General features: G+C 50.9%; 2 protein-coding genes across 2 annotated transcripts in view; both read right to left on the bottom strand.

The window, feature by feature from the left end:
- Positions 1-734: 734 nt before the first annotated feature.
- Positions 735-5,003, bottom strand: DUSP28 (dual specificity phosphatase 28). Its single transcript, XM_019618904.2, has 8 exons — positions 3,431-5,003; positions 3,134-3,195; positions 2,723-2,876; positions 2,107-2,363; positions 1,738-1,823; positions 1,339-1,430; positions 1,106-1,224; positions 735-991 (listed from the first exon to the last, which is right to left on the bottom strand). Exons 1-8 carry the CDS (start codon positions 3,594-3,596, stop codon positions 920-922), a joined length of 1,008 nt encoding a protein of 335 aa, XP_019474449.1. The 5' UTR covers positions 3,597-5,003; the 3' UTR covers positions 735-919.
- A 2,275-nt stretch (positions 5,004-7,278) lies between these two features.
- Positions 7,279-26,034, bottom strand: part of GPC1 (glypican 1) — a gene marked incomplete at its 5' end in the record, with an annotated part of 79,442 nt that continues 60,686 nt past the window's right edge. The window contains 6 exon segments of the mRNA NM_001303227.1: positions 7,279-7,593; positions 8,030-8,205; positions 9,321-9,454; positions 9,992-10,111; positions 12,315-12,445; positions 16,130-16,295. Coding sequence (NP_001290156.1) covers positions 7,376-7,593; positions 8,030-8,205; positions 9,321-9,454; positions 9,992-10,111; positions 12,315-12,445; positions 16,130-16,295 — 945 coding nt within the window.

Genomic DNA, 26,034 nt, shown 5'->3' with positions numbered 1-26,034 from the left:
AGCGCTCTGCCGGCCGCCTCCCAGCAGCATGGACGGGCGCTCGCGCGGCTTCAGCCCGCAGCCCCGCTGAGCTATATTTAGTCCCTCCGTGCAGCCTCGGGGTGAGGACGCAGGCGGGTCCTAGTGCCCGCTGCGCTGCAAGAGCTGCGTTCCTACAGAGCTAAAACCGGCCTCAGGTTGAGTTCAAAAGAATTGGATGCGTGCGGCCCCTATTCCTGTAACAGTTCCTTACAAAAAGGTATGCCCTCCTAGCAGGGAATGCTGCTGCCACCAGCGGTGCCTCGTGGGGCTGAGACCAGCATCCCTCGGCCCTCGCCAGCACCACACTGAGCACCCAAACTGCCCCGGGGTGGCTGGGTGCGGCAGCACAGCTCTTGCTGCACATCAGCACAGGTGCGGCTGTGGGGCTGTGGAGGTGATGTTACCCCCTGGTGGAGGTGATGTTACCCCCTGGTGGAGGTGTTGCCTCCTGGTGCAGAGTCAGGGCTTCCATGCACAGCCAAGCACTGGTGGGCACAGGAGGTGCCAGGGTTGATCTGTCCCCGTGTCCCCACACTGAGCGTTGCCTTGCCTTGTGAGCACATCCCTGCCTAGTGGTGAGGCAGCCAGGAGCCCGAGGCTGAAATCTGCTGATGGCGCAAAGATGAGCCTGGATCACGGCAGTGGGACGACACAGGCTGGTAGGACGAGCATGAAGTAGAAAACCAGAAAGTAAGACTGCATGGCTGCATGCATGGTGCAAAGGCATATTTTTATTTCATAGCAGAGAGCTAAGAAGCCGACCTGCACACACGTGCCATCACACAGCCAACAGCAGCATGCCAGTGACCCCAGCCCCACTGTGAGAGCAGCAGCTGGCACGGGCACAGGGCTGAGCATCCCACCTGCCTGCTGGCATCACCTCATCCTGTCACTGCCTTCATCCCAGGCTCTGGGTGCCTGGCTGCAGGAAGGCCCTCATGGCCAGGGAGGCACCTTTCAGCCTGGGGGCCTGGGTTGGGGAGGAAAAAATGTGTCAGGAGGGTGCAGCCATGACACTGCCCAGCCCAGTGACAGCTGAGAGAGCCATAGTGCTGCCCAGACATCCCAGGCACACAGCACCCACCTGGCGGCCAGCAATGCCCCCTGGGACTGTGCTCCTGGCTGCGCCATGCTGAGCTGGAGGAGGCTCTGCTGCTTGAGGGTTCTTCCCTTCAGGCCTCTGGCCTTGCTTCCTGGCACACCCTGGGCACGGCAGGTTGGTTAGGAGCCTTCATGTGAACACTGCCAGGGCTCTACCTATCACATGGGAACTGGTTGGTTCCCCCTAGCATGGAAGGGCACTGGCTGCCACATTACCGTCCTTGTCCCGTGCTGCCTTCTTTTGCCTGCCTTTCATGGGTTTCCTTGTGTCCCCAAGTGCCATGTGATGAACACACTGCAGTTCAAACCTGCATGCAAGAAGGCACTGGTGTGACGTGAAGTAGCACAGCTCCTTTCCAGAACTCATTTACTCCCAGTGCCACTTCAGCCACTCTTCAAACAGCTCCAGGGCCACCCTGGGCCTGGCAGCACACAGCAGCACAGCCAGTAGCCCTGTATGCGTCCCATGAGCTCTGCCCCAGTGGTGGCTGTGTGCCAGGGGTGTGTGAAGCAGCCCCCTCCCACAGCCTAGTGTGAAGTGGGCACTGGTAGCAGCGCCTTCCAATGAGGCTGCCCCAAGCAGGGTCAGTGCAGGCTGTGGGCACCCACACTCACTCTGGAAAGATGATGACGCAGCCCGAGCGTGTCAGGGAAGCAGGAGCTGCTGAGTGAGGGATCGCTGAGCTCGGCACCCCTGGGACCTGCAAGAAGGGCACAGAGCTGGGGGGTGGCAGGGCTGGAGAGGTGAGCTCTGTGATGAGCAGCACAGCCAGCTGCCACGGGACTGCGCTGCTTCGCACAAACACTCCTGTCCACATCAGCCCATCCTAATGAGTGGGCACTGTGTGAGCACAGAGCGGTGTTTGCTGAGCTGGAGCCCAGCCTGAGGGGCTGCCCAGGTCAGGGCTGGCCCAAAACAAGGGCTGGTAGCAGATGCCAGCATGCAAAGGGAGTGGCACCGCTGTGGAGAACCAGAACACTTACTCTCAACAGAGCTTCTTTCAGGGTGTCTTCCCCTGCCATCACTTCCAGGAAGTCACAGTAGTATTTCATTTGCACTTGGGCACCTTCGATGAGGAGCATACCAATGTCCCTCAGGATGAGTGCGACGTTCCTTCCCTGCGCGATGCAGCGAGAGAAGAGGGACATGGTGGCCTGGATACACCCCACCACTCTTTTTGGAGACACGAAGGTGGCTGCGGCTATCTGAGTGTACCGCAGGGGCTGCAGTACTTTGTCGCCTGGAAAACCACACAGAAGGGATGGAGCAGCTCCATAGCCACTCGCCAGCAGGCTGCAGCCATGCAGCAGCCTCCGGGCCCTCAGGATGCTTTGCTGCAGCAGGCACAGGGCTGAGCAGTGTCTGGGGCCAAAGGTCCTGCAGGTCCCGGGGCCTGGCCCTTTCTGGCCAGGTTTCCAGGAGTGTTGGCTGCTGCTGGTATGGCACACAAGCCTGCTCTGCAGTGAGCAGTTTGGTTGTGAGCAGCATCAGTTACTCTCCAACCTGGGAGAGGAAAGTGAGAGGTCTGCTCACCCAGCCACACGGTGGGGAATGTGCACCACCCAGCACTGCAAGGAACACGTCCAGAGGACAGCTCACCTGGCACGTATGCCTTGTCATCCGTCAGGTGGTGACTTTCAGCGAGGTTCCTGGCCAGGTGGAAGACAGGTCTCTGCACAGCCAGGTGGCCATCTCCAACCTGCACCCGCTCGAGGATGGTGTCAAAGGAGCCAAGGGTGGGGATGCGGATGCCCTATGGGCAGATGAGACCAACAGAGCAGCGAGGTGAGGACAGAGGCTGCCCTCTTGGAAGCGGGGGGGCAAGGAGCTGCCAAGTCCCTTGCTCCCCAGGGGATGCCACGGGACTCAGCATCCAAAGGGGCTTCCAACAACTTGGAGATGTGGCCACACTTGCATAAGGCTTTATTCTTCCTTGGCCGGGTCTCCTGTGCTAAGGACCCTGGTGGCAGGGGCAGATCCTGGTTGGGGGAGAGAAGGGTGCAAGCCCACCTTGCGCTGCAGGAGCTGCTGGCGAACATGGGCAGCCACGGTGTTCCAGACGGCGGCTCTCACTGGGCAGCAAGTGAAGGCCGGGTCATGACTTGCACCCGCAGCCCCGCAGCCCACCCTGGCCATGTGTGGGGACACAGCCGTCCCTCACAAAGAGACATCCCAGTGCGAGGTGCAGCACTGAGTCGTGCCCTTGTGGCACTGGGCTGCGTGGGAAGTCTGCGGGGAGCCTGACATGGCAACACAGTGCCAGCAGCTTACAGCCACGCTCCTGCAGGTGCCTGCAGAGAGCCTTACCTGCGGCAGTGAAAGGTGGCAACATAGGGCCCCCCCAGCCAGTGTCCCAGAAGACTTTCCATGGCCACGTTCCCCTGGCACGGTGTTTGCCCACAGGGAGAGACAGTGGGGAGCGCACTCGAGAACCACAGCAGTAGCACCCTGCCTTCCTGTGTCCAGTCCCCATGGTGCAGCACTGTGCTGTGAGGGTCTGCCCGGGCTGGTGCGGAAGCCGTGACACAACAGGGCCCCTTGTTGCCTTGGCAGGGCCCGGTCCCCTTCCATCTGGGGGCACCACACGTCCCCCGCCCTGTGCCTGTCTGGTGGGAGCGGTGTGCCTGTGATGGCTGCTGCTGGACGTGGGGGGCCATGCTGCTCACCCAGGTACAGAGCAGCCCGGTGCTGTGCCCCGCAGCTCGCAGAGCCTCTGCAGCTCTTGTGCTGCTGCTGGGTTTTCTTCCCACCCTTCTCACCTTTCCCACCAAGCTGTGGCTGCTCGGTACCAAAGCTGTGACCTTTCCTTGAGGATTAAGAACTCTCCACCGAGCCAATGGTAGCAGCAGCCCGGTGGTTGCTCTGTGTTTGTGGGGCTGACAGTGCGGGGCTGGGACCGCTCACCTTCAGTATCAGCAGGTGGCACGGCTCCTGCACCGGGGGTACCTCACTGTGGGGCTGCGGATGGTTAGCAGGGCTCCAGGGGATGATATCTGCAGGCAGTTGCCCTGCAGTGCGTCTGTCATGGCAGGAATGCTATCCCTTCCCACTGCACGCTTCGCAATGTTGTAGAGTTAGTTTGGAGGTGTATGGTGTTCAGTATTTACAGACCAACAGAGGTGTTTGCAGATGGTTTTAATCCATGCAGAGCTGCAAGTCACTGTTATTTAAAGTTACCATCAGGCACAGAGGAGGCGAAGGACATGATTGCTCTGCAAATAACTCCAGCAGAAGAGCACTATCTCCACATTTGCCCATATTTATAAAATCTGTGCACATTGCACCTAGACAGCCGTAACTGCAGGACATTGAGCTGAATAAATACCTACTCAGTTAGAGAGATCACTCACTGTATTAGATGGAGGTGATATTTGCATCCAGGCAGGTAGATTTTGTAGTTTTCATTTACCAAGTCTCGCTCTGACACTTCAATAGCTGCTTTTGACACGTTGCCTTGACCCTGCATCCATCCACTTCTAGGAGGGGAAGTGCAGAGCAGAAGCACAGATCTTTCTGCTAAATCATTCAGACTCCAGCACTCGCTTGGGATGGCACATCCACACCCCTGTGGCAGCCCTGTGTTCAGCTCCACCTCTGTGCTCTGCCAACAGCTGCACTGGTACACGGCCGCTGTAGATAATGAGCCCAACACTTGGCTGTGACATACCAAGGGCATTTCTGATTCTGTGTGTTGTTATGCAGTGACTTTTTGTGCCTTTGTATGAGGATGTTCAGAATACTTGCTTTGATGACCTGCAATCACTTTGTCTGGTTTGCAAATACACTGCACCCATAAAGCCCTAGCTCTTGTTTTACCAAGTTACATGGGATTGCTGGTGAGGGAAACCCATGACAAACTGGGTGGTTAAAAGCAGGGTTCATCCCTCAGGACCACTGAACTGGCCTTTACCTGTGCCTTAAAAGGGAGGAAGAAACCAAACTCAGCATAAATGGAGAAGTAATCAAAGTGCCCCGTAAATACAGATTTGTCTCCAGCCTTTTTATTTATACAAGGATTCAAAGAACATGTTTTAACTTTAGATAAACAGTGCAAGAGAGTTACAAGTACCTTGGTAACAGAAAGAAATAGGTAACTGTCCAGCTATGCCAGTAAGTGAAATAATTCTGACTCCTGCAGATAGAAATGCGTCTGTTTAAAGCAAAGGTGGCCGTGAGATATTTGCTCTGCCTTAGCCCCTCCCAACCCACTGGAAAACACAGGCAGTTTGTCATCTGCAAATGGTGAGCGGCTGCACTCAGCCCGTGGGGACCTCACCCTAAGTTCGAATGTAACATACGTGTTATGGCACAGAAAAGCAGGCTGAAGGACACGGACCCTCGGGAATCTATTTCTGCTTCTCCCTTTTACACAGACAGGAGACTTCATTGATACACTTCTCTAGACCACAGCTCCGCACCCTGAGGACGAGGCCCTTCCAAACCGACCCACCACCACTCTCACCCCGCTGGCCCCAAAGGGTTAACCGCTCCTGCTATGTTATTGTTGTGCCAGAGCTGATAGTGTGGACTATTTAACTGTTAAAGCATTAACGGGACACACTGAATCTTTGGATAAAGTGTGCTCCTCTCAGAGCCCAGAGGGAGCTGGTTAGTGTGGGAAGCTGACAGCAAACACTCATTTCATGGAGCTGGAAATGATGAATACTCCTTCCGAAGCTCCACTACACAAAGCACAGATCTCAGCAGTTGTTTTTAAAGCTCCAGCACTACCTTTCTTTGAAGCAGCTGCAATGTTTTAGTGCCCTTTCCCCTTTTGCTTTGCTTTGCAACTTTCTGCAGTTGTGGAAATCTACGTAACTGAAGGCTACATTTGTATTGGCAATTCTAGTTAAAAGAAAAAAAAAAAGACAGGAGCTCTTCTGCACTTCCAGAGTAAACCTGTGTAAGCCCATGACTATTGTTTATCCACGGCTGTACATGGCTGAGCCTCACAGCACTGCCAGGAGCACTGGGCAGGGAGGGCACAGCAGCCCACACCCCACACTGCCACCCAGCACCAGGCACCCCCTGCCCAGTCCCGGATCTGCAGCTCTGCCTGCAAAGGGACGAGCTCTGCACCAGCTGTTAGCACTGTCTTGTTTATGTTCCGATCCTCTCTTTACAAACTGCTACATGTTAAAAACAAGTTTTGGGCACAGCCAACTGCCACAGGCTGACTGCCAGCAGAGTGCAGCCCTAAGGTAGGGGGTGATGCTCCGTGTGCCTGTGTGAGCTCTCACAACCAGTCACAGTGCTCTCATCAGTACACAGCCCCCTGTCTTTCTAATTATAAAAAGAAAAAAAAAAAGGCATTCACACCCATGGCTGGAGCCAGAGGAGGCAGAGGCAGCACAACTATCTGTCCAGTAAGAAATCCTACTGGGCATACTTTCATCTCTCTGTTACCTTTTATGGTACTGCACTGCAGGTAGAAATTGGACCATTATTACTTGGGTAAAAAATGGCTTTCCAACTAGCATGCAAAGAAAAAATACCCCAAACCCCAACCCCTAACACTCATTCCCAGTCACTTAGATGTAGGAGGCCTACATTTAAAAACGTCATCAGCTACGAGCTCTAGTCAAGAAACCCATTTGTGACCTTTCCAAAGAAAAAGAGAGTTCTACATTTTTGGGTCCAACAGTCACTGCCAAATCGTTTCAGTTCAACCCACCACATCTGCTCACACTCCCGTGCACACAGATGGAAGTGAAGGGCCGCCTCTGCCTGGTTCACCAGTACAGAGGGAAACCTCGGAGGAGCCCCTGAATGCAGTGCCTGCACAGTGCAGGCGCGCTCGGTCTCCCCACGTTGCTCTCAGCCCGGCATGTTAGGCAGCAGCACGTTCGGCAGCGCTCTGGCCGGCGGCTGGGTAACAAGATCAGGGGAATTGCATATTCCGCTGCAGGCGGCACAAGAGCTGCCCCTGGAGGGGCCACCAGGAAGCCTCTCTGCGGGGGCTCAGTTCAACCCCACAAGCCGGTTTTGTGGCAATAACAAAAGTAAAACAATGAGGTATGGAAAGAAGGGCCCAGCACTGGGGAAGAGACCAAGAAAGAAGAAAACAGCTCGAGCACTGCCAGAAATAGCGAACAACCGAAACCTTTATCTCCTCCTTCTATTTTTTTTTCCTTTTCCCTTTTTTTTCTTTTTTCTTTTTTTGCCAAGGTGAAGTACGTCTGTCCTTTTGTTGGATGGTTTTGGCAAAGTGAAGCCCTCGGCCGCAGTCTCTTTCCTGGCTGTCCTGCTGAGTTACCGCCACAAGTGCTGCACGGCAATGGAAGCCCCCAAAAGGAAAAGGAGGAAGGCAGAAGGCAAAGATCTGCTGCTGGCCCCAATGACGCCGTGTCCGGACTGCTTTGGGATAGCATGCGTTTCTGGCTGTCTGGTGCTGGGGCTCTTAGAAAGTCTTTTGCCACAGACGTCGTCAGGACAGCTGTCACCACTGCCTGAGCCGCTCATGTCGTCACCTGTGCGGAGACAAGAGGGGTGAGCACAGCCTGCCTTGGGGTGCCCACCCTGCCTTCTTCTTGTGCCCTGGCAGGGACAGAGGATGCAGCTACTGAGAGCAGACGGTGCCACAACCCTGGGGAGCCTGGCCATCAGTTATGTACCCCACTATGGAATGCAGGCCTGGAGCTGATCCCCAACAAACTCAACCACCTGCTGCTGCAGCAGCCAGAAGGCCATAGGAACAGCTGCCCCATCAGCCAGGCTGGGATGGGGCTGGGGAAAGCACTTGTGTTTTCAGCACTAGGCCAAAAGCAGAGAAGCCTCTGAGCATCCTGCAGCAGGTTGGGTGCACCTGAACAGAGCCTCTACAGCCTGTAGCCAAAAGCCAGATGGCCACGGCCCCACCGTGGTGCAAGGCCAAAGGCACAGCCCCAGCTCAGCTCTGCTACTCACTCGCATCTTGGAAATCCACATCATTCCCCATGTTGGCGTTGCCCAGCCGGTTTGTCATGATCTTCAGCTGCATGATTTGCTGGCGAATGGTCATATCTGGCTTGGTGATGTCCACCTCCACCTCTGGGTTGTTAATCTGATTAGCTAAGCCATCCCCCATCACTTCAGGCAGGTAACTGTGAAGAAAGGTAACAGGCTTACACATCTGCCCCCAGCTTACTTCAGTGCTCCCCAGTACAGATACCAGTGACAGTGCAGACTCTCTGAAGCACAGAGAAGCATGGTCAGTGGTGTTGGGTTGTTGAATAGCCCCAGGCAGGGAAGGAGTGCCCGTGCCTGCAAGGTGCCGAGCAGCAGGGGCTCTGCAGATGGCCACACTAAGGCTGCAGGGGGCACAGCCTGTGCAGGAAGGCTCTTGTGTTGACATAGCTGGCTCTAGGGATAGCCAAGCTCTGCTGTCATGGTCAGCATCCATTGGAGTCTGGGGCTCATCCTCAGGCCACCTCAGCTTCTGGGAGGTGCAGCATCACTGTCCCAATGTGGGAAGAGGTTTGCTGCTCAAGGGCCATGTATAGGGCTGAGAGATTTCTCTCAGACCCACAGAGCTACACCCATAGAGCTACAGTGATGCTCCACTCACTGTGGAAAAACTCTCTCCATACAGGAGGCTGAGGAGCACCTACTGCTGTTACTGCTGCTCTGGTTATGTGCTGCAGGGACTGGCACCCTGTACTGGCTGAATTCCCCTGTCCCAGTAAGACCAGAACCCATCCCTTAAATGGGTTCTCAGGGAAGCTCCAGTGCACTAAGAAGCTGTTATCCCGTGCTGTGCTGCCCCTCCTGCAGTGCCCTGTCCATCTCTCCTCACTGCCACCCTTTAACATCAGTCAGGTGTGGAAGGTTTCTGCTGGTGCTGGATGTCACCCAGGCATGGTTTCAAGGACCTACATGCAATTCGCAGCAGCAGTTCTGGAGTCAGGGTGGTGAATCCAGCTCTTCTGCCTTCCGAATGCATGCAGTATTGCAAAATTGCTTAATTAATACAAAACTACACAGCCGTTTCATGGCAAATGCATCCTGATTCTTAACCATACAGCAGAAGAACAACAGGACTGAAATTCCCAGGCACCAGTTTCAGAGGAAAAGCAACATTTCTCTGAACAGGGGCAGACCGTTCCCCTCAGTCTGAGTGAGCAGAGGTGGCTGATGAAGCGTAACTGCCTTTTATTAAGCCTTACCACTCTCACCACCCTACAACAGTGCTGTCCCGGCACCATGACCCTCTCCATACCTGCCCTTGGTCATCCCATTCCAACACTTGTCGTCTGCTGCTGCGCTGGCCATTACTTTTTTGCTGCACAGGACTCCGGGCAGGGTGACCCAGTAAGACTTGAGAGCTGTCAGATTCCCTTTGGCATCCAAAACCTATAAACAAAGAGGATGCTCAGGGCCAGGACAGCTCTGGGGCTTCCCAAGGATGTGGCTCTGACTTTTTCATCTTACCATCATACAGTCTGGATTTATGCAGACAAGGAAGCATCACCAACTGTCCCCTGAAGACCAACCCTCAACCCAAGCACCCAGGGCTGAAGAGTACGTGCTAATGATTGTTCTGATACTGTGGAGATGACCAGTAGAAGATCCTTTTCTGGAGCATAAGGGCAGTGCTGGGAAGCAACCTCAGTGGGAGCCAGCAGAGGTCTGTCAGGGTGGAACAGAGGACTGCAGGGCCTCTGAAATGCGGGGCCATGAGCACATCATACAGTCCATCATCTACAGAGTCCAAAACCTCCACAGAAGAACAGGTGCTCATGGAACAACAAAGTCTCAGGTCCAGGAACACAGAGGGGTTGCCCACCCCAGAGACAGGGACCTCATGTCCCACTCCCCAGGCTGGATGCACTGTGCACACATGGCCAGCCTGGTGCACCAGCGGCAGAGCAGCTGTAGAGGCAAACTCACCAGCATCTCCAGTGCCACTGCGGAGGATTTGGCTTCTAACGTGACCTTCCCCCGCCTCTTCTTGTCCTCACTGCTGGAGCCTTTTGTGCTGATTTTGGGATTTCCACAGCCTTGGAAAACCTGAAAAACAAACCAAATTCTCTACCCTATGCTTTGATACTATTTCCTTAATTCATTTGGACTCCACAAGTAATTTTTTTCTTAATATGTGTATCTTTCCTAATTGCAGGATCTCTGAGAGTCTGGTTTAGTTTCTGGTCAGGTTACTCTTGTTCTAAGACTTGTTTTCAACATACTGTAACTGTTTTTGATTACTGCTACCATGCAAAATGCTCAGCACAAACACAAAATTAGAATGTTTTTGGATGAGTCACTAATGTTGATGTTAAATTACAGCCAACAATTTTATCTGCTCCTATTATGATTTAAAAATAAAATTCTGTGAAGTGTGAGAAGAATAAGATGGAGTTGCTCACAGTCTCTACATCAGTGATGGGGGCTTTGTAAATACAGCTTCCCTGATAAGGACAATAAACCACCCCAATGACTCCCGTGATGGGCAAACACACTCCAGCAAATGACCACCCTCTGACCAGGAGAGCACTAAGTGAGTGGATTTCTCAAAAGCTGTCAGGTTGGATGTTTCAAGGCCAAATGAGGATGCTAGGCAGATTTATCTTCTAACTTTGGGTACTTCCTGTTCCTGTCACCTACCTATCAATCAGGCAGCCTTTGTAGCTGAGGGAAGACAGCAGTCTGGGCTAGGCCTGGGCTTCGAGAGTATGCCCTACGAGGAGCTACTAAGGGAACTGGGGCTTTTTAGTCTGGGGAAGAGGAGGCTGAGGGGAGACCTTATTGCTCTCTTCAAATACCTGAAAGGTGACTGCAGCGAGAGGGATTGGTCTCTTCTCACTGGTGACAGGTGACAGGAAGAGAGGAAATGGCCTTAAGTTGTGCCAGGGGAGATTTAGTTTGGATATCAGGAAAAACTTATTTACAGAAAGAGTTGTTAAGCACTGGAATAGGCTCCCCAGGGAGGTGGTTGAGTCACCATTTCTGGATGTGTTTAAAAACCGTTTGGATGTGGTGCTCAGGGACATGATTTAGGCTGTTAGAGTTAGGGTAGTGTGGTCAGGTTGTGGTTGGACTTGATGATCTTTAAGGTCTTTTCCAACCTGAGCAATTCTATGATTCTGTGATTCATCTGACAGTGATATTCCACCAGATCATTGTGCTGTGCTCTAACCAGAGCTTGCAGCTGTAGTAATATGCAGCTCCAAACATCCGCTACCAGTGCCACGTTCTCCTGGCCACCAGATCTTACTGAGAACTTTATCAATTAAGTTTTGTTTTTCCAGTCAAACACTGACTACACTAGACTATTTAATCTCTTGATTTTACCAGCCATTCTATGTCCCTTGGAAACATCCTTCTTTTCAGATGACGCAATCATGTGCTTACTTTTATGTATACAATTTCTTCCAACCTAACACTGAGAGAAAGAATATGGTCTTTCATGTTAGGAAATAAACCTAATGAGTACTTGGATACATACTCCCATTAGTGCTGTGACTTATGCTAGTGAATTCCTGCTTGGTTAAGCAATACTTTTCTTCCTTCTCCTTTCCAAGATCCAGTTAGGGCCTGTCACACATCTTTCATCTGCATCTTAGCCCTAACTGTGGGATAGCTGCAGGGCTCAGGGAATGCCTGGGCAGAATCAGAAACCCCAGAGGTTCTCTCACCTGCAGCTGTAGAAAGGATTGTGATTAATTGGATAAATACAGAAAAAAATAGAAGACCAACAGAAAAAAAATAATCTTCATAGTACATTTCTTGAAAGACAGGTGGGTATCAGGAGAGCCCCTCCAGATGGACTGCTGAACTGCAGCTCTGTCCCACAGATAGTCTGATAGAATGGTGTTTCTATCACAGATCATCATCCCAAGGCAGGCTAAAGCTGCCTTCTGTTGCTAGTGTAAGAAGGACTGTGCACTTCCTCTAAATGCCCCAGCTCAGTCAGAATACTTCAAGGCTATTCAGAGACACCTGACAACAAATACACCGTGTCGCCCACAGTCATTGCACATGCAGTCCCACTGCGTGTCCGTACCTAAGGAAAGCTGACTGTGGCAGAGGGGCAGAGGAAATATCTGAGAAGGTTTTTGTCTGCCTAAGACACTGCTTTCCTATCATTAAAAGAGTGTGCATCGTCTCTCTTCTTTCATCTCCTTTACTCAATTCAACAGTGAGAACAAAAAACATTTGATCTAGGCAATTACACATGATATATCCTCAGCCAGGCCTAGGCACATGCTCTTACCTTGGCTGTGATTGAATCTTTGTTTTCTTGCAAGTTAGAAATAGCTTCAGAGATCCTCATGTGAATAGTCCCTATTACTGTGTCTACATTGTATGGTCCGTCAATCCGATCTGCCACAGCGACAAGGGCATCTGGTAAAATAACAGAGACATCCTTTCATCAGACAAACCATGTTAAAACTCATGCTCATGCTGGCTGGGATACACAGTTGGCCTCTTGGAAGACCTGCTGGAGGATCTCTCTCCATTTTCACTGCTGTTCAAACCTATGCTCATTTTCCTCCAGAATGGCACAGCTGTCTAAAGGGTGGATGGGGTGCCGAAGGTACCGGATGGGAGCAACAGCTTCTGTGGCAGTGAAAGAGCAAGAAAAAGGAAATACCATGTACTAAAGGCAAAAGAGCAGACTGTGAAGCCCACAACTAAACTGATCAGTGGGACTGAGTGTGACTGAGGGCATGCCTGTTGCTCTCAGCTCCCCTTATCTTGCAAAGCTCTGTTCTCCAAGTGCTCCTGCCTGACCTGGAGGTGCCTGCCAGCATGAGTGTTTTGGGTCTATGCTTGGCTTACAAAAAAAATAACCAGCCTCTGCCTATGGAGAAGATTTTCAGCATTCTGTGGGTCTGAAGCAAAGACAGACTTCTGCACACAAATCATGGGGCACTGGAAAATGCTCCACAGAGGAAGGCTCGGTGTCCAGCCAGAGTTAAGCAGGAGCTTTGGACAGGTCTCAAACACCTAAATTAGGATCATAACCAGGGCTGACTTTGTCAGTCAAAAAAGCTACTGCTGAGCTGCTGCTGCCTCAGTTTTCTACCATTTCTGTTCCAGTATCCTGAAGGCCAGGCCACGTGTAAGCCTCATCAGGACTTGGTAGCTCCTTGCGACCTCAGATGGCTCCCATGTGGTCTTGCATCCCCCAGGACACACCAAATGCTTCCTGGCAGGACAAGAGATGTGGCAGAGAGCAGGGGTGGCCCTCACTCATCTAGAACAGAAAGTACTTCATGTCCCTGCAGCTTCTCCATATGGAAGAAAACACCTGTGATGGCTTCATGTTGATTTTCCTTCTCTGCACAAAGAGGGTCAAATCCCAGGGTCTAGGCTGAAAAACCACATGGTTCGTAAATGAACTCATTCTTTAGCAGTGATTTTCATCCTAGATCCTAATACCTTCCCCGTCAGGCTGGCAGGAGATTGTCATAGCAGATGGTGTGATGTTGCAGAAAGCTTATTCAGCATACGTTCGTTCTGCTGATATTCATAAGCAAGGAAACCACCAAGTCAGTTGTGCCCAGCAGTTCAACAGGGCGTCAGTAGAACACGTCCTTCTTCCTTCTTCCTACACCATCCCATAGCATGTAGAGTCACCTGTGATACTGCTTTAAAGCACTGAGCTGCACAGATTTCCTGTGAGCAGGGGTCCAGCCAGCCAGGGCACAAATGGGGACCACCATCACTTCAAACGTGCATTCAATCCCTTGTCTGTGCAAAGCAGCAGGACTCGGCAGAAGGGCCCCGAATGTATTCCATGAGGTCCTGTAGATGTTGTGCAGAGGCTCTAGGTCCACAGTGGAAGCATTATATTAACAAGGATGGCCTGATCCTGAATGAATGGGCAAGTACTAGAGAGGGGATAGCACAAATCCACAGAAGATACCAGATCATGTTCACACAGCTCACAGTCTGTGCTCTGTCTGTAATATAGGATTTAACAACATGCACAATCACAGCCTGGAAATGTTATGTATTTACTTTCAGCACTTAAAAAAATATAAAGGTTTTGCTCATTAGCTTGAGCAAGAATGGAAACAGGGGCCTATGTTTCTGAGTTCATGTGCTCTTTTTTCCTGCAACGCAGTCCTGATTTAATACCATTAGAAAGTGCTACTGGGCAGGCTAACAGAGGGTTAGCACTGATTTCTAAAGCTAAACATGCCATATGAGTTGATAATGTTTTTGTTTTCTGGGAAATAACATCTGCTGTAACATCAGAGAGCTTGCAGTTCAACTTTGCTGCCACTGAGGGGTTGCAGTGTCATCTACAAGACTATATTTTCAGGCAATTATAGTCTGCAGATGCACTAATGTTGAGATAGAGATATTTAAATCAAAGTCTGCATCCCCAAATTAGTGATAAATTATATTTGACCATTTTCTATAGATATCTTTAGTTTGACTTACTCTAATTTGTCAAACTGAAAGAGAAACACTGTTGTCGTCAGGTCCTCTCCAGCTACATGGAAGGGCTTAAAGGTAAAGCATGGACAATGCCAGGGAACTTCTGCCTCTTTCTGCATGTTTTGCTCCAGCCCTTGATCAAACGATGACCTCTGGCAGTAAAACATACAGCCACAATTTAAAGAAAGCTCCAGTTTCCTCCCAGCCAACACCTCCTGACAAGATCAGTGACTCTTGGCCAAGAGGAGCCCTCAATAACTGCAAAATGCATTCCTGTCAAGCTGTGGGAGCGGCGTGCTGACCTTTCAGGAGCTGGGCAGTCACCCTGCCAGGAGAGCAGCGACAGCTAACAGTTGGCTTGCTGTGGTCAGAGAGGACAAAGCTTCATCAAAACCCTGGTGTAAACCCTTGGGGAAGGGAATATTCCCTCCCCTCTTCTGTAGCAGGCTGCCAATGGCAAGTACATCCAATTAGCCACAGCACAGTGCCACTCGGTTCGTTAGCTCCTGGCAAGAGGCAGGCAGCTGGCCAATGCACCCTCTGAGCCCAGCCTCTGAGAGCAGCAGTGGGATCCTTATTTGGCAGCATCCCCTGAGAGGGAGGCTACTCTGCAGTGGGGTTTTTGATGTTAGCACTCCAAACAAAATGCACAACCTAGGAGAGAAACAGGAACTTTCTGGGCATGGAAAGAGGAGTGAGAGCTTTCCTAAAGCAAGCAGCCTCCCCTGGCAGACTGCAGCAGGGGAAAGGCTGAGCTGTAACACCGTCACACTATTTTCTAAATGCTGGCCCTCACCAGCCTTACACCACACTCTCAGTCACACTGCAAGCCACTTGCAGCAGCTGTGGCCACAGCCTCTGGAAAAACAGTGGAATGATACACAAGGGGTCCTACATGAGATGCCCAGGTCTGACTGGGTGATGCAGAACTGCCTACAGAACTGCCTGGTAGAAGCTCTCTGCTTTGTGTTGCAGAGGGTATCAGAGCACATCACTGCAGTGATACTTCTGGCTTTCAGCTCAAGGAAACGGACACCTCTACACACATACAGCCCACTTCAAGAAGTACCCATCGTCTTAGCTGAGTGACAAAAATGAAATGAGCTCTCTTCTCAGTTTAAATACAAGCCTAATTTTCTCATTGCTCATGTGACCCGTAACCTTTCCCTCCCATGTATTATTTTCCATTCAGAAGTATGCAATTCTGATCCCTTTGCTCTCCACCCATGGAAAAAGTTTATGGCTTCATGTCTCTAGACCACGTCCCAGGGAGGGCTGCCAGGGATTCCCATGTGCTCACACATGCTGCAGTATAGATGAAGGAGCAGAACCTGTCCCTAAGCCTCAGCCTTTGGGAGGAGAGGACAGATAACCCAAATGCAATGTGTGGGCAGCACCAGGTGAGAATGAGGAAGATGGAAACACCTGAACCCTCTGTTAGCCTGCCTAGTAGCACTTTCTAGTGGTATTAAAGCCCAGAAGAACATCCTGCAAAAGATTCTAGACTTCGGATTGCAGGCAGAGCAATAGTGATGTAAAAGAGCCTCCTTCAGCTCTTCCAGTGGCCCCTTCTGTACCCTGCAAAGGACTCAGAGAGTTTGAAAGGTGCCACAAGGCAGTGAGGAGCCACCTTACCCATCAGGTACTTCCACTCAGTGTTTAGGTCAGCTTGGTTGGCCAGGCAGCCCTTCACCACGTTCAGGCAGTAGTTGCTGCACGGCTTCACGCTGGCCATGCCCCGGCAGTGCGGGCAGTACATCAGCTTCATGACAGCGCGGGTGCATTCGTGGCTGAGGGACACCTGGGGAGACAAAGCAGAGTCAGAAACATGGGCAGTTGAGGGGGCCTGGTCCCTCGGCATGCCCTGGAAGGCAGGTGGCTGTGCCACCTTAAACCAAACCATCCCACGAGGCAGAGCACAGGACCCCAGACAGGGCCCCAGCCTCTGCAGCCAGAGGTCCCCATGGAGGTGCTGATGGAGCTCGCTGCTCCCCTGTCTTATCACTAAGTGCATCCTCCCCTCTCCTTCTTTGCTTGCACCCATTTCCAATTCTCTAATCATTCTTTTAAAATCATTTACAAAAAGAAATATCAAGTATCTGCATGCAAGCCTTGCCTACTACCAGATAGTTGTTACTCCTCCAGAGGGAAACAAACCAAAAATGCTTGACCCTCCAGCTGCTGCTGCAGTCCTGAGACTTGCCCCTCATCTCTTCACTGATAGTGAAAAATACCTTGAATACTGTCTTGTACACTTCTTCTGGGGGAAGAAGAAATTCTGAAAAGAAAGATTCACTTCTGGCCTTGAGACAGCAAATCCCTCAGATAGAGCCACGCACACCCCTAGCCTGGTGACCGGTGGCACTGTGTGGCCTTCTGGAGTGCTGGAAGCCGGGCTACTTTGCTTTGAAAGCAGGAGCGTGGAGTTGCCATGATGCCACGCTGTGACTCTTGCTGGTGGCTCTCCCTGCAAGCAGACAGCCGTGGGATGCTCAGTGCCCAGTGAGATGGCAATCACTGCTTGCTCCTGCTCTGCAGCCTGCCCTTGGACCTGCAGGTGGCATCTCCATGCACCAACCTGAGCCTGGCAGGAGCCAAGCATTCAGTCTCCCAGCAGAGAGGATAAATATTGATTTTCTCTAGGGAAGAGAGCAGGCTCCTCTCCTTTTCTCCAAGGAATTATCCACACCACCTGTTTGCAGCAGTGCTCCCTTTGCATGGGCAGACTGCAGAGACAAGCAGAAAGCAGAGGAACAAGAGGGCGAAGGAGCGATGTCAGAGAGCATTCTATGCTCGTTTTACTTGGCAGAGCTCAGCTCCCCACTGTCCCACCCAGCCTGGCCCTGGGCTTCTGCTCCCACAGCACAGAACAGAGGGAAGGCCCCTAGAGCTCCTCCCTGCGGGGCACTGATCCTGCACTGTCCTGCTGGGGGTCTGGGAGCACATGCAGGAACAGAGTCCTTCCAACACCTCCTTAATCCCTGCTGAATGCTTACCAAGCATCGCACAGTTTGGAACACAGGTACCAGAGCTCACCTTACAAAGATGCAATTTTCAGCTGCATCGGCTGTGTAATGCCCTTGATTCCTCATGCTGACACGGAGACTTGACTTTAGCTTTAATGGCACCTACAGTCCTGCCTTAGCTCAGTGACATAGAAACTGCATAAAGATGTCAAGAAGAAATGCACGATACATTGGAGAAGCCGTTTACCCAGGACCCGAAAAAGAATGTTACTGAGAGATATGGCTCAGAGCCAAGGCACTCCTCATTCAGCTTCCAGGGGTATAAATAAACATGCCAAACTAAGCCAAGCCCAACCTAAAAATACATTATTTCTATGTCACTGCTCAGTTAAAATCTGCGTACTCTGTTCTGATCCCAGCAACATCAGTGGGAGCAGTCCTTGAAAGTGCAAATCCAGTGATGAAGTGATAAGGAAAAAATGTTATCTTCTAAAAAATACCCCAAATGGGGGACAACTTGGTCTTGAGCAATGAATCATTTTAATTAAAGCTACTTTGCAGCTGGAGATGCAGTAGCTGATTGGAGTAGCAATGAGCTAATGTAATGGAAACAGGTGGCTGCGGCACACAAAGCCACCAGCACTGGCACTGCAAGCAGGCTGTCGTCAGGTATTGTCCCGTGACTGCACCTTGCATCAGCAGCCCAGCTCTGTGCTTTTCCATGGCTGCTTTCCAAAGCCTGATGTGCCCATGCACGGCTGATGGAGACACACAGCCAGATGCCAATTGCTGGAGGCAAGCACTCGGCCAGAGCAGAAAACAGCCTCCTGTGTGCATGTCTGGAGCGGGAGGGGAGCTCACGGGTCTGCGGGGCTCAGGGCACCACGGTGCGGAGCTGGGACTGATGGCGTGCTGAGATCCCAGCGGCTGCAGAGGGGCCAGTGGGGAATGAGCACACGTGGAGATAATACGAGAGAGAATTGAGAACACACGTAGTTCTCGGCATTCAAACCGGCATTTGTTTCCCTCAATTTTCCCCCTCCTGAGCAATGTTTAAATCAATTACAGTAAAATTAATGACTTTTGCAAGCGATTTGCTGAGAGGATGGGCTGGGGGATTAGTCCCAAGCTGGGTTCCTTGCAACCACCCCAGACACTCATTCAGCCTACAAGGTTTCTAACCAAGAAGGCTCCTGCCAAGCAGCTTATTAATATGCTTCCAAAGCAGAGACTCACAGAAATGCAGGAGTTGAGGGATAAACAGTCACCAATTCCGTCTGCCTGCATTAAGACATTTGCAGGGAGAACAAAGCTATCTGACTACCTGAAGCATGAGTTCAGAATGAACTTCTGAAATGAAGACGGGGGGAGGCAGAGCTGCTCATGGAATGGGAAAAGCAGCTCGGGCACACGAAGCTGTCCTTCCCACACACGTGGGGACTGAAGGCACCTGAGTGTGGACATGCCGGGGGCTCCAGTCTCCATAGTGCAAGCCAATTATTTTTGATAGAATTGGCTGGAAAGACCAAAGAACTAAGTTTGGGATACGGCTGTGGGGACTAGTGACAAAGAGGCGCTGGTACTGCGATAAGCTCTGCATCATAACATCCAGGGGGTTGAGGGTTTCTTTGATAGAGCAACGACCCTCCTCCCCTTCCCAGCATCCCAGCTCTGGAGGAAGGCTGAGCTGTAGGAAGCCACAGGCATCTGGCAGAGCAGCACCGAACTGCTATAGGGCAGTGTGTGCAGCAGGTCCAGCCCCACAGCACAGCTGTGTCTGCCTGCTCAGAGGTCCCTGGCTGCTCCGCACCCACACCCTGCAGCCAAGCTGCAGATGCTGCCTTTGAAATGTTGCCTTAGATCAAGGGAAGGAAAAAAACAAAAACCACTCCACCCAAATCCTTTCTCCTTTTGAAGCCTCCCTTGAAAGCAAATGAGAACCTGCAGCTTAGCTGCAATGTGATGGGGCTCCTTGGCCTTCGGGGGCCTTTAAGTGCATCTGAAAGGCATTTAACACCAAGAGAACAAGTGGAGCTCTCGCTGCTCTGTTCCTATCCCTGCTCCTCCCGCAAGTTCATCCCCAGGCTGCTGTGAGCCATCTGTGCTTTGTGCCCCTGGGAGCCAGGGGAGGTGCAGGGAGGGCTCTGGGAGGAGGAAGAGGCCAGCTATGGAAGGGGAAGGCCAGGCCAGCCCGTAAGGCCCGTGGCCGAGGCACTGCAGTTCTGCAGGCTGTCTCTGCTCTGGAGTTTCCCAAGAGCTCCCTGCTTGGAGCAGCTCAGGCCCTGCCTCCTGCCACCCCTCCAGCTGGCACAAGGACAGCAGGGCACTGCAGGACCTGATAGCGCGGGGATCCCTGAGGTGAGCACAAAATGCCTGTGTCAAATGTACATCAGATGGGGCCTGCATATATTCACCGGTATATTTTTCCACTCTGAACATCTTACTGTCTGGATGGCCGTTTTAAGTCCCAGCATCACCAGTTAAACCAGCGCTGTCACACAGCTCACACTTCTGAGCCATCTGATCTTACTCAAAGCCTGCAGGTCAGGGGCAGCTCTTTGCACCGCCGCTGTGAGAAAACACATCTGCAGTTTGCTGCTATCCTTGTGCACCTTTTATTTTCACATTTCATCTTCACGGTCTCTCTGAGGAAGGATCCTCAAAGCGCTGTGATCAAAGGAACAGGGGGTGCTGTGATTTCCACCCCCAGGTGTGAACTGCACATCACGGCCCTGGCTTCGAGCACAGATGGGGCTGTGAGCACCCGGACCGTGTGGCCAGCAGCTGCCTCGTGCACATTTGTGCCAGTCCTGCTGCAATTAGCACCGTGGTGTGTGTTAAACAAACCAAGACCTCCCATCTTTCCAAGTAAAACTCTAAAAGAAACAGCTGCGGGGCTGATGGAAATATGATGCTTTCAAAGTCTAATGAATTGTATAATCACTGCAGTCATTATTTTGCATATTCCTTATAGAAATGCATGGCAGTGAGTTCATGGAGCATGGTGGGTTTTAAGCCTCACCAAGCCCATCATTTAAGATGCATCAGTCATGTTTCCACAATCTCTTTTGAGTGTCCTGAAAGCAAGCCACAGCTTTTGGATGCAGCGGTAGGCACAGATGGCCTGCAGCCAGCAGCCCTCCTGCTTCTTCCTCACTGCACTCAGCTCAGTGCAGGGTGAGGTACAGAGGACAAAGGCTGATGCCAAAGATGTGTCCTTCGTGCTCCAGTGGTCCAGAGCTGGTGCTAAGCCTGAGGACAGACAGACTGCCTGGCTCCATCCCTGCTTGGGACAGATGCGAGGCCAGCCCAGCGGCCAAATGAGCATTTTGCAGACTCAGAAAAAAATAAAAGAAATAAATGAAAGCTGGTGCACCCCAACCAACCCCAGGCAGCACAGTGGGCAGCAGCGACAGCCCGACAGCCAGCAGCACAATGCCTGCAGTGGGCAGTGCCAATGTCAGAGGAAGCACAGCCTGCAAGGATAGCAGAGAACAGGGCCTTGGGAGGTCGTGGGACTTTGTGTCCTTGTCCAGTGCCATCTGCTTCCAGATAATAAAGGCAGACTGATGTATGGATGTATAGATGGGTAGCCCTCACACTGCTCTCCCTCTGTGGGGAGATGTTGCCAGACACCATTGTCCCTCCTCTGTTCATCTGATCCACTGATTTCCAGCTGGCACAATTTTCAATCCCTTGAAAACCTGATTCAATTGCCTTTTAACCAGCAGGTAAATATATGAGATAAGTATCTATTTGCACACACTATTTATATTATGTTCTGAATACTTACAGGTTTTTTTTGTGGACAGAAATACTAGAAAGAAATACCTGAAAAAAAAACCATAAAGAGCCATACAGCTCACTCGGAATCCATCCGACTCAGACCTCATTGCCTAACTCTGCCCAGCTTTACTCAGTGCTGTAAAGGAGCAGAGGGCTCAGAGAGGTGTCCACAGGGGACACAGCAACAGCTGGGCTGGGTGCTGCCTAGCGCGGCCACTCTCTGCTCAGCCCTGGGAAACAGCTCTGGGAAAGGGACATCAGAATTCTGGGTCTGAGGAGGCAATCAGGCTGACTGCAACTTCCATTTGAAACATTTCCAGCCACACAATTCCAGGTATGATCTGCACAGGGACAGCTCTCCAAGAGGACAGGAGACATCACCAAAGGCAGCCCTGACCTAGCAGCCTGACGTGGTGGGAGGTGTCCCTGCCCACAGCAGGCAGTTGGGGTGAGTGGGATTTATGTTCCCTTCCAACCCAAGCCACTGTATGATTCTGTGATTCTGTATCTATGGTATTTAGGGAGAGGCTGAGGCTGAGGCTGAACTTCTGGATGAATGTTCTCTTATCCAGACCTGCAGAGCTGCCTCTAGGTGAAGGTGCTTCTGCCTGAACTTGCTTGATGAGCCCCAGAGGAGCACTCAGATGATCTCTCTGAAGGAAATGCCGCCTCCTGGTGAGCACAGGTGCCAGGGGAGAGCTTCTGACCCTGTGAAGCAGCATGTCAACTCAAGAGAGATTTTACTTCGGCATTTTTACAGCTCCCTGAGGCTAAGGCAGTCTCTGCAGAACACAGTCCTGCTGTCAAGTGCTGTAGCACAGAAACACACCTCTGTCAAGCAATGAAAAGCCCCAGAGTGAAAGCTAGGCATTCAGGGAAAAGGAAATTGCAAAAAATGCTGCTTGCCAGTTCTCCTCCATGAAGCAACATTCTCATTGCATTTATTTACGAACATTAAGCCAACTGGACTTCACTGACATTTCAGGATCAAGGAGAGGGCAATTTTTATGAATACAAAGCTTCATTACAAAAGTGAAAGTCTTTAGGTGAAATAAAATGTATTTTATGGTTGCGTGCACTTGTTACTGATGCTCTGAATAAAGATAATACTCTGAGAGGATGGAGATGTGTCACATGTGAACACGGGACAGGAATTCATTGCGCTTGAGCTATTTAACAGTGATTTCCTAACTGTGAGAAAAGAGACTGTATTCTTCACTTAATTTTATTCAATCAATTTTACAGATAGTTCACCCAAGACAGAAGTCAGCTGTACATCCTTCCAAGCTATGAAAAACCCTGGGGCATGAGCGACAGCCACAGCTTTAAGGAAGATGAGGGCTGGGGATGATCATACTGCCTTTGTTAAATTCTTGTCTTGCTGGAAATGTAAATGATGCTAAGATAATCATTATTTTCCATATGTATCCAGCATGCTCATTTAACTACTAAAAGCACTGCTACAAGTACTATTTTGGGGCCTTTTTAATTGGAATTCAGTTTCAATCCAAATGTTGCTTGACCCACCATGTGTTTAAAAATTACTCATATGCTAAATGGCAGAAAAGCTCTCATTTACCTTATCCTAACCAAAAAGTTTAAAAAAGAAGACTGAACTGTATTGTAAAAGACAGTATTGCTTAAATACAAATGTACTGGTAGACAACCTTCGTCAATAAAACGAAACAGAGGGTTTAGTAAAAAGGCTTATAATTAGTGATGAAAATCACCATATTTTGTTTCAGCCTTGAAATTGATAACCAGTCTTCTTTAAGAACATCTTCTTAGAAAAAGAAATGCACACAACTATTAAAATTGATGATTTAAATAAGTGTTTCTTGCTCACAAAGCTGCTGCTGATCCACATTGATCCCTACCACTGTGGGGAAACAGAGTTCTGGAGCAAGCAGTAGCAGAGATGCAGCAAAAGAAAGACCGTTCCAATCATTCACTTTTTGCCAGAACCTATTTAACACACCCCCTACCTTTAGAAATGGAGCATTACTTCTTCACTTTTTCCATGCCCTCACTGGGATTTGCAGGTTGTTCAGTCCTGGGGAAAGCAGAGGGCTGTGAACCCAGCGGGTGTGGGCAGCCCTCCTCCCACCCATCAGCTCAGCCAGCTCCACACTGGGATGCAGGAGGCAGCAGTGTTGGACCGTGTGGTCTCATTGCAGCTTGGGGTGCCTGGTGCAGCCAAGATCACCTCTGCTGCCTGCCCTTCGTGTTAAAGTTCCAACTAACACTTGGATACTTGGGCTGAATCATAATGAGAGCGATAAAGAAGAAAAGCAGTCAGGATGTTCCTGTTCATCATGTTGCATCTCTAATGAAGACTTTCTTTCCTTTTTATAAGGGGTTATCCCTCAACCCTTGCCATTCTTGCCATCTTAGTTTTCTTTCCCATCCCACAGCACCCCAACCACACCACAGGGTCACATTCCTGCTCTCATCACCGAACATAGCGATTGCTCAGGCCCCACGTGGGGCCCCGAGCAGCAGCTGGAAGCCAGCAAGCCCCCAGCACAGGCCTTCACCTGTTCAGATGAAGCTCTGAGTCACAGCAAATGCTATTTTTGGACAGCTGCCAACTGCACAGTAAAGCAAAAGAATCCTAAACAGCCAGCATGGCTTCACCAAGGGGTGGCAGCAGGGAGAGAGAGGGGACTTCTACCCAAACCCTTCTGCTCTGCCTTGTGCGGCCCCACCTGCAGAACTGCGCCCAGGACTGGGGCTCCTGCACAGGAGGGATGCAGAGCTGTTGGAGCAGGTCCAAAGGAGGGCCATGCAGATGATCAGAGGGCTGGAGCACCTCTCCTGTGAGGAAAGGCTGAGGGAGCTCTGCTTGTTCAGCTTGGAGAACCCCTCAGGGAGACCTCATTGCAGCCTTCTGGTGCTTGAAGGGAGCTTACGTGCAGGAGGCAGACTGACTTTTTCACAGGCTGACAGTGACAGGACAAGAGGGAGTGGCTGTACACTAAAAGAGTGGAGATTTAGGTTAGATCTTAGGGAGAACTTTTTTTACTTAGAGGGTGGTGAGGCACTGGAACACTGGAGCCCACAGAAGCTGCAGGTGTCCCACCCCTCCTTGGAGGCTTTCAAGGCCAGGTCAGACGGGTTCCTGAACAGCTTGATCTAGTGGGTGGCAACTAGCCCATGACAGGGGGTTGAGCCTGATGATATTAACATACTATCCAAGTTAGGCCATTCTATGATTCCAACCAAAATAGGGTTAGAATCACTGGATGCAGTGAGAGGTGTGTGTCACTGGGGGATCCCCTCGCTTTGTGTGCCCTGGAGTGCACAAGGGTGACTTTGCCTGAAGAGCAGGACAGCAGCAAAGGTGAAATGTTCTTGCCATTTCTCTCCTGCTGCCCTTCATCTCTTTATGTCCCACAGGATGCCTGCTCCCTTTGCCCCATCCCTGTGCAGTTGGCCACATGCCAGCGATGCCAGTGAATAGAAATGAGGAGCTCTTCTGAGATTTGCAGCTACATATGCAAAGAAAACAAATTAATCTAATTTTTCAGAAGCTCAGGCCTGGACGATTTATCTCTGTATGCCACCTTCAGTGGGCTGTCCCCACACTTCCTGATCAAAACATCACTGCTCTGTGAGCAATTTCAGCTCCAAGAATTACTTTTGGATAATGCTATTAGCTGCCAGGAAAGTCTGATCCCAGCCTCTGATCTTAATAAAGTCTTTCAAGCTTTTTCCTAATGTCATAAATATGAAGCCAGATGAGAAGTGAATGGCACCAAAGCTGCAGTTGTGAACCCTGTCCAGATGAGGAAGAAGCTCTATGTGGTGGGTTGTGGACCAGGACAGCCTCTGCATTTAGTGAGAACTACTATTGGCTGGGGAGGGGCTGTCAAGAGGGCAATGAGACAAACAGCTCTGGGGTAGAACTTGGAACTTGTCAGCAGGACACATAGGAGGAAGATTCATACCTGCTCACCTTTCAGCTTTTGCTGAAAATCCCTCAGAAGACAATACTTGTCTTTTCCTGCTCCTGACCACATGCTCTGTAATGCTCTGCATCACGTGCAGTCACAGTCACCAGCACATCATTGAGAGCACTTCATATGAGACCAGGTGTAAGTAGATAAACCAGGCTTTTTGTTTTGGATATGGCTGAGGGTTACCAGGGCATCCACAAAACACATACTGCATTCCTATACCCTTTGCTTTAAGCAAACCCACTCGTGATGATGGGGAAAATGGGCTGGTTTTGGTCTTTGTTTCAAAATGAGCTCTCACAGAGGTCTGGCTGAGCTGTCCTGACTCAGTTTCTGCAGGCTGTGTGTCAATAGCAGTGAGCCAGGCTAACTGTGAGCCCAGGGAGTGCCCTGGGGTGAGGAGCATCTGAGGACATGGGGTGGGATGGATGCCTCAGAGGGTGGGAAGGCAGAGGGCGGGAAGGCAGAGGGCAGAGGAGTACCTGCCCTATGCTCCAAGTCCAGAGACAGGTCACTTTTCCTCATGTGCCATGCAATAAGCAACCAAGAGTAAGGAGAATTCAGGAAAGGGGTATCAGAACTGAAATCGCATGGGAGGAAGCCCACGTGAAGGTGAAGGAACACTGCATGTTCTCAGGTCCTCTCCCACTGACAACAGGACTGCAGCTGTCCCCCAAGTCTGATTCACCCACCACACTTGGCAGAAGGTAGAACCATGGCATGCTGGCACACTCTGCCAGTCAAAGGAGTTATGAAAGATGTTTTACTTTGATCTGCCTGAAAATACACCATTCTCTTCTTTTATCTGTCTTAAGTGCCAGAAGAGCGT

This window comes from Meleagris gallopavo, chromosome 11 (genome assembly GCF_000146605.3).
Source record: "Meleagris gallopavo isolate NT-WF06-2002-E0010 breed Aviagen turkey brand Nicholas breeding stock chromosome 11, Turkey_5.1, whole genome shotgun sequence".
Classification (NCBI taxonomy): domain Eukaryota; kingdom Metazoa; phylum Chordata; class Aves; order Galliformes; family Phasianidae; genus Meleagris; species Meleagris gallopavo.
The sequence above is the reverse complement of the archived record's forward strand: the minus strand, read 5'-3'. Positions and strand labels throughout refer to the sequence as shown.